The sequence below is a fragment of the Plectropomus leopardus genome, chromosome 2 (genome assembly GCF_008729295.1).
Source record: "Plectropomus leopardus isolate mb chromosome 2, YSFRI_Pleo_2.0, whole genome shotgun sequence".
Lineage (NCBI taxonomy): Eukaryota > Metazoa > Chordata > Actinopteri > Perciformes > Serranidae > Plectropomus > Plectropomus leopardus.
In genome coordinates, this window is record NC_056464.1 from 16,938,056 (window position 1) to 16,953,213 (window position 15,158).

The 15,158-nt window shown below is 42.8% G+C and overlaps 1 protein-coding gene across 4 annotated transcripts; it reads right to left on the minus strand.

Annotated features, from left to right (window-relative positions):
* Nucleotides 1–609: 609 nt before the first annotated feature.
* gata2a (GATA binding protein 2a) lies at nt 610–14,836 on the minus strand. Of its 4 annotated transcripts, none has more exons than XM_042502789.1 (6): nt 14,568–14,836; nt 8,940–9,367; nt 7,637–8,209; nt 4,904–5,061; nt 2,479–2,604; nt 610–1,774 (listed from the first exon to the last, which is right to left on the minus strand). In XM_042502789.1, exons 2-6 carry the CDS (start codon nt 9,166–9,168, stop codon nt 1,475–1,477), a joined length of 1,386 nt encoding a protein of 461 aa, XP_042358723.1. In that variant the 5' UTR covers nt 9,169–9,367; nt 14,568–14,836; the 3' UTR covers nt 610–1,474. The 4 variants fall into 4 exon arrangements, with proteins under 4 accessions (XP_042358723.1, XP_042358742.1, XP_042358732.1 ...); XM_042502808.1 differs by having other exon boundaries at nt 4,904–5,049; nt 14,568–14,835; XM_042502798.1 differs by lacking the exon at nt 14,568–14,836 and adding an exon at nt 9,602–9,692.
* Nucleotides 14,837–15,158: the final 322 nt, after the last annotated feature.

The window sequence follows — 15,158 nt, forward strand, 5'->3', positions numbered from 1 at the left end:
GCTGTCCTTCCTCTCACTCCAATCACCGCAGCCAAGAGAGGAGCTGCTCCGGCAGACACAGGGAGCAAGAACTCTCCCACTGAACTGCACTCATGACTCAGTATCTGTCACATAAGCGACATTGCATGGGTTGGTTAAATAAGAGTGTAAATTGGGGGTTGTTTTTTTTGTTTTTCTTCCCCCAGTGTGTGTGTGTGTGTGTGTGAGTGTGTGTGTGTGTGTGTGTGTGTGTGTGTGTGTGTGTGCATGAGCATGTGGGTACGTGCATATGTATGACTTGTGTGACTGCCGAGCCCTTCGCTGGAGTCTGCTGTCTGGGTACAATAGTCCAGCCCGGGGCCTCAGCTCCACAAAGAGGCCTTCTCTTTAACAACACGCTATCACAGATAGAGGAGGAGCCTGACCAAAAGCATTACCACGCTTAAGGGATCACAGAGCTTCCCTTGATGCATCTGATATCACTTATGATTTTAATAATCAAGCACTCTTCATTAAAAGGAGAGTTTAGTCTTTAGCTGTGTTTGTGTGTTTGTGAGAATGACAGAGAGAGGCAGACTAAACGCACAGATCGTATTTTAGTATTAAACTTTGTTTTCCTTTATTTCTTTTACTTTTGTGAGATGGAAAAATGATAAAAACGTACAGCTCAGGGACTTTTCATCTAAGATAGGTCAGTGTTTTTCTTTACGTGATAACCATGAAATTAAAATCATAACAGTTTCCATGTGTCTTTGACAAAAGCTTAAAGAGGGAAAATAAATTATCGTAGCAATAATTATAACATCAAATATAACAACAATAATAGCAATTAAGCATTTATAAACACTCTATTTACTGTGTTTTTCCATAAAAGTCCATTATTAAAAACAGGTGGTGAGCATCGTGGTGGCGTACAATCCAGCATGTGAGGAGAGCACTGGTTTGTGGGTACTGTAGTCTGACTGGTTCGTAGCAGAGGTGCTGTCAGCCAATCTTTAGACCTCCAGCACTGAGGGTTTGTCTGTCCATCCGCAGCAGTTGTGGTTGATAGCCTGGGGATGGACAGGATGCACGTATCTCAGTGTATAATGAGATGATCGTGATGTGAAAACAGCGGTTTGTTTTAAGACCTCTCGTGAGTCTCCTGTTACAGGGTCAAGGAGAGGTGGGTACCAAAGTGACTTAGTAAAAATAAGCAAAAAGAATGACAAGCGTCTCCATTCACTCCATTCCTGCAAGCCTCAGTCACCTAGGGACTACGAAACCCCTCGTCTTATTAGCTCTTCATAGAATCCGCTAAAGTCCTGCTCTGCAGCGTCCCATCAGTGAGGTCAGGCATGACGTGACCTTCAGTCATCAAGTCCAACTGAAAGTCCTCTACCCTCCAACCACTGTACATGACGCAACAAGCTCTCGGCGTGATGTGGAGGCCATTTAGTGTTTATGGCGATGTGGTGGCTCCTACAGGCGGAGGAGTTCTGGGATAGAAGGGAGTTCAGTGAGGCTCAGCCCACACCGGCGAGCGATTGGAGTGGTGGGGGTGACCAAATGAAGGGTGAATAGGCGTGGGAGTAGGCAGCATGTGTCCCGAGTGGCTGAAGGGGGGAAGGTGACCCATGTGGGTCATGTGGCTAGTGAGGCTGGGTGCACCGCCAAAGTGAGAGGCCTTGTCCTGCATGCACTTGGATAGCTCATCGAAGCCATCCCCTGCTCGCTTGTTCTTCTTGGACTTGCTGGACATCTTGCGATTGCGTGTCTGGATGCCTTCCTTCTTCATGGTCAGGGGTCTGTTGACCTGTGGAGAACCGCACATTAGTTCAGGGCACGCCACACAAAAGCCTCACTGACAGCGTGAACAGTACATTATAGTTGTCGGGGTTTATTTTGCTGTTAGCGGCTCATAACTTAAACATGTCACCAAGAATATGTCACATATTGTTTTGCCAATTAGGATTTAAATGCACTGGTTTCATGGTTGCCTATTATTATGAGTTACACCACCTATTAATAAAGAGCAGCTGTTTTGCATATATAGCTGCATCATAAGGCGAGTCAGGGGCGTTTTTGGAGCTTTTGTCTAATTTCAAACCAAACACAACAGTCCTGGTCAATATGAATACATGGGGATGAGGGCTGGCTGGAGCTGAAAGGAGCAGCCTCAGACAAATCCTCATCAGTGTAACCGACGCCGTTACACTGAATGACAGTCCCACCCTGCAGCCTCTCGGGGGAGTAACGCCCCCCATTGAAACAACGATGGATTAATAAAAAAAACGACCGGTGGGTTCTGCTCGACAGGGTGAGCAGGCTTTGCCTCTACACTCTCACAGTTTCTCTGCTCCTAAATCGATACGAGCTGTCCGCCCACTTGACCAGTTAACGACCGGCACCCCTCTTCACCTCCTCCCCTCCCCAAAACACCCGACTTGATTGCAGCGGGATGTGTGTGTGTGTGTGTGTGTGTGCGTGCGTGCGTATGTGTGTTTTCAGGCTACTTACATTGTGCAGTTTAAAGTAAAGGCCGCAGGCGTTACACACCGGGTCTCCGTTCCCGTTGCGCCTCCACAGGGTGGTAGTGGTGGTCTGGCAGTTTGCACAGCAGGTGCCTGCACGTCTAGCTGCGGACTGGAGGAAGCAGAGAAAATACATCATGAATAATGACCCATTCACTCAGAGGTCAGTGCGGACACTGAGCTGCACACAACAGTAAATGTCACGGTTCTTTAGACACCTTTAGAAAGCTAATCATTTAACGTTTTGTGGACACAGCGCTGACATATGCAATCAATCTTGTTTTCTGCCCGAGCGCAAAATTATTTAGAAACAAAGTTTTCCCTAAATTAAACTGCAGATCGGGGATTTTCGTGTGGTTTGCGTGTGACCGCAGAATCATGTGCAGAAAAACATCACAAGAAGCGACACACAGACCGGGGGAAAAAAACACTCAAGTCCTCTGTTAAATCGATTGCATGTATGCAAAACCGCCACACCATGATCAAATATATTCCTGCATTTGAAAATGGGGATTTTTTTCATAAGCTAGAGAGTGTTTGATTTTGCATACGCCTGCCGCAAATTAGCTCATCATATTTGATGAATTAAAAATAAATATGCTGGTATTAACAGGTTATAATGAAGGCCTTGTGTAAACTCCTCTATTTATCTTTATCCAGGGAAACAAGTCGTGTAAGACCCGGTGTCCTGCCTGGCAATGTGCTCCCTGCGTCCATTGCGGATCAATTCTTCACACATAATAAGAAACATTAGCTTTACATGCAAGAACCCTCCGGCTCTTTGCTTTGCAGACAGGCAGCATCCAGATTTCTCTGTTAATTTATTTCAGGTGGACTCGTTGATGTTGACCCGGAGAGCAACAACAACTCTTGACTTTTTATGCGAAATGAAATATAATTTTAAAAAAAAACCGCTGCGCGTGACGACTGTACCACCGAGAATGACAAACAAGAGAAGAACATAAATCCATTCATTTTCCAATCCCCGCCCCTCGCGGTCTGTCTCTTCACACATAAGCGGCTCCTCCAGTGTTGTGATAATCTCTTTACAGTATATGTCAGTCTGGCCATAGAGAATGCAGCGCGCTGGTTGAAGGCGGAAACAGCCGGGAGCCTGACTTCCTTATCTGGGCCGGGCAGATATCCGGATAGGAAACAACTGGATGCCCCTTTGAACACAACTCTGAAAAACACTTGAGCTGAAAATGCAAAGCTACAGCCACATGGGCCGACCCAGTGGAAAATGTAATGGACTTTTCACGAGCAGGAACGACTCGGGGCTGGTCAAGCGACAACACGAAAATATATGAAATACAAAAATGTAGGCGACTGTGATAAGATTTAGCAAGATTAAAAATAAGTCAATTTATTGACGAGTTAAATTACCAGGTAATGTTAATGATAAGGATCATTATACTCAGACTACAGCCTCCGCAAACATAATTAGTCCAGACAACTTTTATTTTATTTTTTTAATTAAAGTTAAAAGGTTAAGGCAACAACTCAGTAATTTTTGTAATAATTTAGCCATTATTACCGTTACTATTATTATTATTATTATTGTCAGTGTTGTTCGTGACTATGTTGCAGTTCATTTCAATCCATAATACTTATTAAGTTAAAAGTGGCATGCTAATCTTTTAAATTTACCAATCTAAAAAAAAACTTTTCATTATTAGGAACTTATTGTTATTTGTGGCATTTGTGAATTTAAAGACAATAACTGTGTGTTTGTGACAAAGCAACCACTTAAGTAACTAAAGAAAAACAAAAAAAAAATTCAAGCTGAACAATAAAGGATTTAGGAGTTACTGTGAAAGCTCAGTTCTGAAAAAATATAATGATGATGATGATGATGATAATAATAATAATAATAATAATAATAATAATAATAATAAAAATACTTTAAGACAATAAAATAAAACAGTACATTTAATCTTGTTTGTGAGTACTTAGAAAAACAGATAGATTTAAAAAAATAATTATAAATGTAATTCTGAATTGTTTTGTAAGCCGTGAAATAAATAAACTGTGGTGCAGGTATATTCTGTATGTCCAGCTCTAGCAGGGTTCATTCCAGAATGGGCTGTTTCGTGGTACGTCCACTACAAGAATGTAATGTGTCCATGCTGCTTTTCATTTACTCGAGCATGGTGTTAAGTAAAGCAGCATGGGCAGTGGTATCAGTAACAGTATCAGAAGTACCAGCAATAATGATACCAGGAACAATGGCAATAGTAGCAGTATTGTAACAGGCCATGAAGGCGGATCATCAGGGGGTGAGAGGGACAAACAATTCCAGGAAGATCATAGGGAAAATATAACTTTCCTGGAATTGTGCTGCAGGCATCTCCTTTGTGCTCATATTTGGGTGCCTTTTCTCAGAGCAAAGCCACGGAGCAAGAACTCACCAGTCTACGTTTGGGCTTGATAAGTGGTCGGTTCTGGCCGTTCATCTTGTGGTACAGTCCGCAGGCGTTGCAAAGGTAGTGGCCGGTACCATCCCTTCGCCACAGAGGGGTGGAGGTGGCGCCACAGTTTACACATTCACGGCCCTCTGCATATAGTTCAGGAGGAGGAGAGAGGGAGAAATTTTATATAATTAAAAAATTCACTCTCTGTCAGAAGCAACACATAGCAGCTGTCCGGCCCAATCAGGCGACTGACGTGATGAGGTGATGAACGACCTCAGATGGCCCTGTAATATGAAGTCAAAATCTGTCTCATGGATAGTGACAATGTCCATATCAGAGTGCAGGTGTACCAAGTGTGCACGGCTGTCATGGACACAGACACCTCTATGTAAACCGATCCAGAGTGGGGAGGCCAGAGACAGCCAGAACATGTCCAGAGGTGTCCAACAAGAAGAATGAGACACACCATCAAATTAGGACTACATTATTCATCAGCTCAGTGGGCACCCATGAGAGGAAACATAAGTGTGTGGCGATGGTATTAAATGTGGCGGGCAGTGTGTGATGAGGAGCTTGCATGCCAGTGGGTTGCAATTAATAATATAGAAATGGCAACATGAAGCTTTTATTTTTCTTCAGCACTGAATCTGCAGTCGACTTCCTGCGCATTCTTTGCTCTTCTACATAAAAACCTGCTTTTTTAGTTATTCCAACATTCTCTCCTCTCCCATTCAGGTTTGACTGACTTCAAACAGCCTGTTGCTAAACCGACCGATTCATTTAATTCAAGTATCCCTCTCTCCCTAGAGCATCATCTCATTATTCCTGTTATAATGCCAGCGACACCCACAGCCCCACCCTCGCTCTACAATGGAATCTGACCTGAGCAAAAAAGCTATGTTCCTTTTGAAATGCATCTCGCCGCTTTTTTGTACCTCCCTTCTCTTCCTCTTAAGTGTTTCGCAGGTCCAGTAGCCACATTAAAGCGGGTTCATTAACACTTCAAATATTCATCAGCAATGACTGATGCATTTATGTCTTGTGCAACGTTTTAGTGTTGAAATAGGAGAGAAAATGGGAAGCTTCGTGTGAAAAGGTAGGGTAGAGAGGAGGAGGAGTTCTGGTTTGAGGCTAGTTCCACAGGAAGCCACACTACTGTAAGGTATATGTGCTGACAGCTAAAATGTCATTGTGGCATTTTGTACAACAATCAATCACCATTACTGGCACAGGACATCGACTTTGATAGATAAGAGCCTTTTTAATGCCGTGGCTGATATGTTTGTGTTACTGATTCAGGCACAGGCTGGCCAGCTTCTTTTAAATGTCACAGTATAACATTTCTCTGCTGCAACAGCTCACATTCACTCAGATTATCAGCCAGCGAGCCTTCCCCAGGTGGATTAAAAAGCAGGTGCACAATGGATGACAATATTGATAATTACGTAACTAATTTTGGAGCAACATGTTAACAGCCTAACATGTTTTTGGTTTTTTTTGTCCGTTCAAAGTACAACAGCTGAAACAATGTAGGGAAATTACAATCCCATTACCATTTGTTTTTCAAATGTCTGCACATTAATGTCAGACATAAAGTCAAAATATTCCCCTAAATATTGCAACACATGCAGCATATTGAATCAGGTGCTTATCCAGACAGTCAGATAATATACTGTTGTTATAAACAGTTTCAACACTTTTATTTTTTTAGTCAAATTACGTGCATTTTAAGCACACAGAGAGGCACACACATAGAAATAGATCTACTGTGGACCCAGTTGCCTCCACTTCATGTCAGTGCACTGGGCCAAGGCCATGCTTAAAAACACAAACAGCAGGACTCTGTCGCCTGCTTTGTTAGTACTAGGGGAGCTGTGGGCGGGGTGGAGGTCGTGATTTGTTCACATGGAGGTATACAGGATATGGCAGGAGCCAGGGCGTCGTGACTCCTTCATTTTTTAAGTGCAATAAAGGCCACATTTAAAAGAAAACAAGTCGATGGCACGAAGAAGCCATGACTGCCCTGAATGTCCTCCTGCTGTAACAAAGTGAAGAAGTAAAATCCTCGTGACGTGTGGGAAAATAAATAAATAAATAAATGTGTTAATACGTCTTTTCAAACTATAATCATAACAAAAAAAATTCCATATGAACTATATGAATAATTGATTAGTTTAATTAGCTCTAATCCTTTTTTATACCCCCCCAAAAGTATTTAATCACGCGCATAATGGACCCGAGCTGAGAATGTGGAAAATAGTGTACCCCGATTAGTCTGATGAGTTTCATCCAAAGTTGATTCTTCACTAAAGTGAGGAGTTTTAAGAGGATGCAGTTTATAAGAGGCGATAAGCGCGATGGGACAGAGATAAGACTTGTCAGGACAGGTTCTGAGAGAGACATGGCCACGATATGGAAATTCTCTCTTTGTGTCTCACTGGAGCAACAAGTAGGCTGCTTGTAAAACTGACACTCGCATTAACAATTAAATAAGACAGAGCTGGTAATTTCTAAATAAATACAGTTAAGTTCGTAGATTCCCTTATAAACGAAATGACAGACAAAATGAGGCTATGATAATATTTTCCATGGTGACAAGCATTTATCTGCTGATTGGTTGAGTAAACTTTTGTGCGTAACACTTCGCCGCTCAGCTGAATAAACCATAACCATTTCATTAGGCCTTATCAGTCTGATCTGATGTGAAAGACAAACACGCGTGAGGCTCACCTGAGCTCGACCTGGCCTTGCTCTTGCATTTTGGCGTAAAGCTGGAGGAGGACCCGCCGAGCAGGCTGCCGGGGTGGAAGAGACTGCCGCTGTACTCATGGGGTGTATGCAGAGGGTAGGCCGGGTACGTCGGGATGGGGTGATGCGTGGCCGGGGCCTGGCTGTTCATCGAGGACAGGCTGCTGCGAAGCGGACTACAGCTCTCCTTTTTCATGCCGTCCGTCAGCTGCACCTGGTACTTGATCGACTCCACCTCGACCAGGAGGGAGGAGGAAGATGGAGACGTGGGTCCGGGGTCCGGGGACACGTCTTTCGGAGGGGTAGGGGGGAAACTGTAGAGGTGTGGGCTGGAGTGGGACGCCGAAGTGAGCGACGACACCGGTGCCGTGCCAGTGCTGCTGCTGCAGGGGTAGCCGGAGCCGGTGGGGTGCAGGCCGGGTTTGCTGAAGTGGCTGACCGCCCATGCGTTATGGTGGTGGGACGCGGACAGCGCTGCTTTCCCGGGGTCCAGCCAGGGAATACCGGGGCTGTGGATGAGGTGTGGTCGGCAAACCTGGTTCCCAGTGAGGCGAGCTGAAATCCAAAATAATGTATATAACAAAATGTCTTATTTTAATGCATTTTAGACACGCGCGTCATGCCACTAGTTTGCAAAACAAAAATCTTACCTGCTGAATATTCAGAATTACCCGAGTCCGACATTTAGTTCCAGGTGTAGATAAATTTTGTTAATTCAAGATAAGATTTCTTTCTCTCACAAAATTCAAAAAATATTTCCCGTTAAATGGCAGTGGCCTCAAACATCTTGTCTATTATAAACGGAGATAATTAAGACCTATTTTTTTTTTTTGCAGAAAACACACTAAAAGTAGCTTCTGGCCAGACAGTATCTTTTCATCGACTGCTGCCCTCGGACTAAAGATTGTTATTAGTAAATTTGCGGTTTTTATTTTATATCCGGGAAGTGCCTCTCTCTCTCTCTCACTCTCCCTCCAGAAACCCCTGCCCCAAACAGAGAGGGGTTAAATGACATACTTCCCTTTCCTCTCCATGTCATTTGCTGGAAATTCCTTTTATGTTGGAGAATTGGCCCACAAGTCAAGATGGACTTTCTAAGCAAATTGCTGCACAATACACGAATCGTTAAGCTTATAATAATTTATGTGCCAAATTAATACACTGACGCTGCAACCACACATATAAACAGACGCACGCATATTGTTCTACAGTGCTCTGAATTATACAAAACAAAAAAAAATATATTTTTTTTTTAAATCACACTCCTGAGTTTTGCGCATCTTACCGTGTGCTTGGCTGTATGCGACCCTTGCCCGGGAGTTGGTGTAGTAGGGGTTCCCTTGAGAGTCCAAGTGGTTCAGAAACATGTCAACTTCGTCCTGGGGCAATAAAGGCGCCATGGGCTCCATGTAGTTGTGGCTCAGACTGTGGTGGTGAGAATCCGGGTGCTGGCCGTTCAGTACTGCATGATGGTGCGCCATCCACCGAGACTGATCAGCCGCTGCGACCTCCATGGCTGAGCTGGCCGTCTCCTTTCCTCTGAAGGCGTCTCTTTTGTGCCGGGCTACTTTTACGCTATATGTTTACCTCCAAATGGAAGTTAAATCCTTCTTATAATATAGTTCCTGAGCTGTGAAAGTCTCGGCTGTTTATTTACTTCAGAAATAGAATCCTTAGATAACCAGATCTTCTTTTTTTCCACTTCAGTTAAACCTGCAAAGACATCAAAAACAAAATGTTAATTTATAAACTCTACATCTCCTTCCATGCAATGAAGAAGCGCCCTTTATATTTTTATCTAATCATCTCAGTTGACACGTGAAATAAACTTTAGGTCATAACGATTAAAGGCTGAAAACAAATAGTGCGCAGTTGTCTCAATGTCGAAGCAATGCCTCCCGTTCCCGCGTATAAGCCAAAAATAATAAATATGTTTCCTTTAGATACCTGTTGCAATTTCGATCAGCTGACGACAAATACAGCTTTGGATGTGTAAACCTCCTGATCTATGCAGTGCTCAGGCGCAGACTGATGCGGCTGGCGCCAGTACATATCAAGCCACGCGGGGCGGGGCCTCCGTCTGAGCCACTCACAGGCAGCGCTGCCACAATTGGCTCGCTGCATCCCTGCTCTCCTTCTTTCAATTTTCATTTCCCTGTACCGAAAAAACTAAAAGACTTATCAATCAGCAGTGTAATTTCTCGGGGGTCTTTCTCTCTCACGAAGCTCGAACTGAATGAGCAATCGGCCCCTGATAATCTGCTTTTTTTAGCGGCGGTTATAAGCCTAAAGACAGACATCTAACATGAAGGGAAATTCAGCCTGCACAATGTATGGCTTACTATTATAATGCCTCTGAGAGCGTAATCTATTGTAAGTGCCTTCACCTGGATGAACCCAAAATATTTTAATAATATGAAAATTATTTCAGCATTTTCAAGACTTTTGGTAAGAATTTCGCCCCCACTTCATGATTTTTTTTTTTTTTACTCTAACAATTGAAGTTGCGGATTGAGCTTTACATTACCAACAATAATTGTGTTGTTTTTCGCATACTGCTGTTATGTAAATAAACAGCGTTTTCAGCACCTCTAAAACCAACAGAGGAGGAGTCGATTTATGACCCCGAAATTGGCCCCATTGTCTGGAGCGCCTAATTGTCTTTAATTAGTACCAGGGCATTCCTCTTGTGAAAACAGTGGTTTTGTCTCGGGGACAGAGCGATCAAACACGGTTTGCATACGAATGGCGCCTCTTTCTCACTTGGTGGCACCAAGGATGGGCGCAAGGCCTCACCTATGAAAACCAGCTGGTGATTAACAAAGGTGCTCTTAACGCCCTTATTCAAAACTCACAATAAAAATCAAAACCCTAAACAAAAGCGTAATGGTTGATTAATTTATCTTCAGTTGTTATTATTATCATTATTTGTTGCATGCAAGGAGACAAGCATGTTTCTGCAGTGTAAACTACAGAATAGCGTTTAAGCCAAATTGAATTTTAGATAAAACATCTTTTCTATTTTAGCTGCTAGAATTCCAAAATCTAGAATTAGCTGCAGTGCGTGCGTAAAATGATTAGTTCGTGCGCGCAAATCCATGCCAAGACATAGGCGTGTGTGTGTGTGTGTGTGTGTGTGTGTGTGTGTGTGTGTGTGTGTGTATGCGCTAGAGAGATTGACGGGGAATAATTGGAGGGAGCTCGGAGACCCCAGACTGGCCGCCACGCTGACGCCTAGCCCTGACGTCACAGAATCACGGTGGTGGGGGTTTGCTGGCGGTGTCACGTGGAGCTTTGTGATACCTGGTCAAATTCTCCGTGCAGGTAAAAGACCCCTCATAAACTTTGATGACACGGTATCCATGATGCAGGTCATTAGAGCGACAATCCTGCTCTGATCTGATGTTATACCTGCTGTGCAAGTGTGTGTGTGTGCACGAACGTGTGTGTCAGTCATCAGTCATTAAATCAGTGGCACTTTGCCAGGGGCTGTGAGTTGATGAGCTCAGCCCTTTGAGCTTGTCAACTCCTAAAACCAACAAATTAGTGCATGTGGGGCAGCAGAGGGCCGACTACCTGAATAACTGACATTCCAGTGAAAAGTTGGCAGGTGGAGTGAGAGCATGCTCACTTTCATATGGTTTGCCCTTTTGTAGATATTGTGTTAAACTACACAATGGCTCACTTAGCAATAATACAGTAGGGTGAAGTCATGTATTTTTGGAGACATTTATTGGTGGATTACCAAAAAAACACCTAAAACTTTGAATACGTGTAATAAGTGTTACTATAAGAAGTTGTTATGGTTATCTGCTATATTTCTGTAAAGAAAATGTGATGATTAGTAAAATAATTGAGAAACTCTGGACCTTTAAACACTTCAAGTACCCCCTCCCCACTCTAATGACATGTTCAGGTAAAATCCAACAGCAAGTAAAGTAAAATGGTACAATTGTGTTTGTTTTTTAAATGATTAATTTAAATGATAATTAATCCATTATCTGTTCAGTCATTAAATATCAAAATCATTCAACATGTGGCTATTAATTAATGTTCTTTTATTTATTGCCAAGTTTTCCCTGTTCTTTTGCTATTTCTTTGATGCCATGTTGTCTAAAATGTACATGTCTGTGTACTGGTGTGTAACAATTATGGCTAATTCTGGACTGGCAGACATTATATGTTTTTAAGTGACATAAATACTAAAAATGTATTAAATATTTCAGCGTTGCGCACAATAGTGTAACTCGTGATTTCATGGCACCTGGTAGCCTAAAAACATGTTGGTTAGAAAAATGTCCCATTGTAACCGAATTTGTTGTCTTATTTTACCCGAATGCACTAAGTACTCCCTCTCTCATAAGAATTAAACTGTATTTTTCTAATATGTTTTATTGAAAGTCAAACAATTAATATAATGCAACATCCTACAGCCATTTTTGTTATACACCTATTCATTTAGCTGCAGGATCCTTATGACCAACACGAGATAATCAATATGCCACATGGCTTCCCTTGCAAGTTCTGGGACCAGTGGATTTTTGAATCTTTGTTGTGCCCATACCAGCTGCTTTATATCAATAGTAATGATTGTTTTGTGTAAGGCACATTTGTAATGTTCGTTAACTGGCAATTATTATTTTAGGAGTGCAGGATGTTAAACCTAATTTGTCCCATTTTACCTGATGTGCCAAATTTCCTGACTTCACCCCTATTTGTCTCATAAAAGAAGCTATTTTATACGTCTGGATAGTTGCTGTCATACATGCTTGAACATGAAGCAATGCCTCCCTCTGTTCCAGCATGAATGGATGACCAGTGATGCTCTTGTTCTTGGGGCTAATGGTGAAAGGATTTTTTGTGAGCTCTGTTAACATGTTTCTGTAGCCTGCAGTGGTCAGCCTGCGCCTCTGTGTTGTGTTCTGGCTGTACTAACCACTGGGCCTTGGAGAGTGGGTCAGGCTCAGGCTAGCTGCTGCAGCATGCCCATTGTTGTTTGCATGTTTGCCAAATGGATTACTCAGCAGGATTTAGCCCTCTGTAATTCATACCTTCATTAATCCCATTTGTATCTGTGCTGGAACAAAAGATGGGAGAGGGTGACGGAGGGTTAGTGGAGAGAGGGTGGAGGGGGTGCTGTTGCTTTCTCTCTGTCTTTCTCAAGGACACAGCAGTATTGTTTCAGCCAGGGATGCTATCCTTAGACCGGAGAACACTATCCCTCCGACAACACCTCCTGCGCTGGGTGAGAACTGTGTGCAACAACTGTATCGCTGTGCAGCCACAGTGGCTAATGAACAACAAGATTATCATTCCGATCCATGCTGTTATTAAATGGGATTGGCTTTATCTACCTGTTTGTTCCCATTGGGCACGGTCATCCATCATTATCCAGAGTGGAGGTGTGTGACTGCATGAATGTGTGTGTGTGTTTCGAGGAGGGGGGAGTGTGAAGAGCCCACAGTGGGGCTTGTGAAGATAAGCAGAGCCAGAGAGAAGAGAATGACACAAACCAGCTGAAGCATTATTGTCCCCTTTACTCACGGCTAATTAGATCGAGCCAGGGCACTGGGGGGCTTTATAGACACAAGCACCCAGACACAGGACCATATAACTGCTGGGAGAGAGGCCTGGATGCTGCTATGAGAGCAGCACTCACTCCCATTTAAGCATTTTGAGCTCAGAATAATAACATTTCAGAATAGGGCAGGACATATGAACTGCACCCTTAACAAAAAGGATTATGGGGCAGACAATGAGTCTTAGCCAAAATCTCTTATTGGAGCTTTAAATACAGAATGATTGAGGAAAAGTTGTCCAAAGCTCAATGTCATCACGATACCACATAGAAAGTGTTTGATAAAATGTGTCACAGATCATCAATAGCAGCGTCCATTCAGCCATTCACTGTCGTTCATTAAAAAAAAAAAAAAATCGTACTCTTATTGTGTTAAATGCACACTCTGAGCTTCACACAATAACTTCAGGCTTTTCCAATCATTCACAAACAGTCAATAAAGCATCAGGCAGACAAAAGCACACAGGTAAGAGAGAGAGGTTGGTTGTAAAAGGTGCCATGTATTCACTCCTTCTGCATGCCTGTGGAGACCCCAGCCCGCCCCTGTCTCTGCTTCACCATTGTAGTGATGTGATTGCTCTTTCTGCTGATGAAAGATGATTGCTGGAGTCATTATGCATTTTAAAGCGTGACAATTGAACACTTTTGTCGTTCTAACACTATACTGATGATACAGTAGTAATCCATTTGGTGATTCTTGCAGGGATGGAGCACCTTGCCCTCGGCAACATAAAGTGGTCTACATTAAAACTGACTCTTGATAGTATTTATGCGTAATTTTTTTTTTTTTTTTTTTAAGAAATGTTGAACGCCTGCTAGGCGCAATATTATTATGTGGAGGTGTATTAATTATTCATTTCAGCTTAGTGTTGTACCCATTTTTATTGTTCGATAATATAGAAAAATAACAATGCCTTTTGGTCACAAAATATTGAAAAGGAAATATACCAGTGCATAAAACAAAAGTAGCTAATATCTTTACAATGGATAACGGTTATGCTTTCCACGTTTAATCCAATATTGTTCCGCTTTCTTTTCAGATGTTATTGAGGTTAATGTCCAAATAGCCGTGACAAACTAAGGCGGAATGCGAAGGTAAATATAAGCTGCAAATAAATACCATTCCTCAAGAGTCATTAAAGCTGTGGTGCAGAAAAAAAATAGCGATTGTTTTTTGTTACAATAATGTTGCGATCGACTTTTTGGCCAATTTTACGTAGACCTATAACTTTGCGTACGTTTAATATTTAAATGGAAAAAAATCCCCCAAAATGTAAAAAAAACCAACCAAAAACAAAAAAACTAGCAGTCTGAAAATATTTATAATTAACTTACCTGCACCAGTCTTGTGTGTTAGCAAAGTGGCTGCGCTTTCTGAGTCAAACCACAGAAAGTGTCTCCATCCGATTCACCGCACAGCTTCGGCGCTTCTCTCCAAAATAATGACGCCAAATTAAAAGAAACACCGATAGATGGAAAGGTGTCCAGAAGAGCCCTGCTTTTTAAAGATGCTGTCGATACACTAATGTGGAAGGACCGCTGCTCGCTGTTTCGTGAGCCGGTAGAGAGCTCTGTGTGCGTGTGTGTGTGTGTGTGTTTGTGTCTGCGCTCTGCGTCTGCCTCCTCTCTCGCTGTATCCAAACCTCTCTGAATATGAGCAAAAACTTCAGTGAGAGACTGCAGCAACATAGCCACGTAATGGCACGTCAGCCAGCAGCCTGTCTTCCGGGTCCCGGTTAAACTGGCAGCAATAGCCTACCCATTCCCAAGAGGTGATCAATAGAGTTTCGCTTGGCCCTTACAGAGGGTCGTGGTATTTTATCGTTTTGGCAGATATGAAGGATGTCCAGCACTGCTGTCACCTGCAAAACATTTCTGGCAGATTTTGGGTGTTTGTTATCAATGAAGGCCTAAAACGTAGAAGTC

Bases quoted from the DNA above. Each gene is read 5' to 3' on its own strand.
- gata2a (XM_042502789.1), bottom strand. From the start codon at position 9,168: ATGGAGGTCGCAGCGGCTGATCAGTCTCGGTGGATGGCGCACCATCAT. The intron at 8,210-8,939 runs GTAAGATGCGCA...TTTGGATTTCAG, and splicing joins CGCATACAGCCAAGCACACG to CTCGCCTCACTGGGAACCAG. The intron at 2,605-4,903 runs GTGAGTTCTTGC...TGCTTCCTCCAG, and splicing joins TCAAGCCCAAACGTAGACTG to TCCGCAGCTAGACGTGCAGG.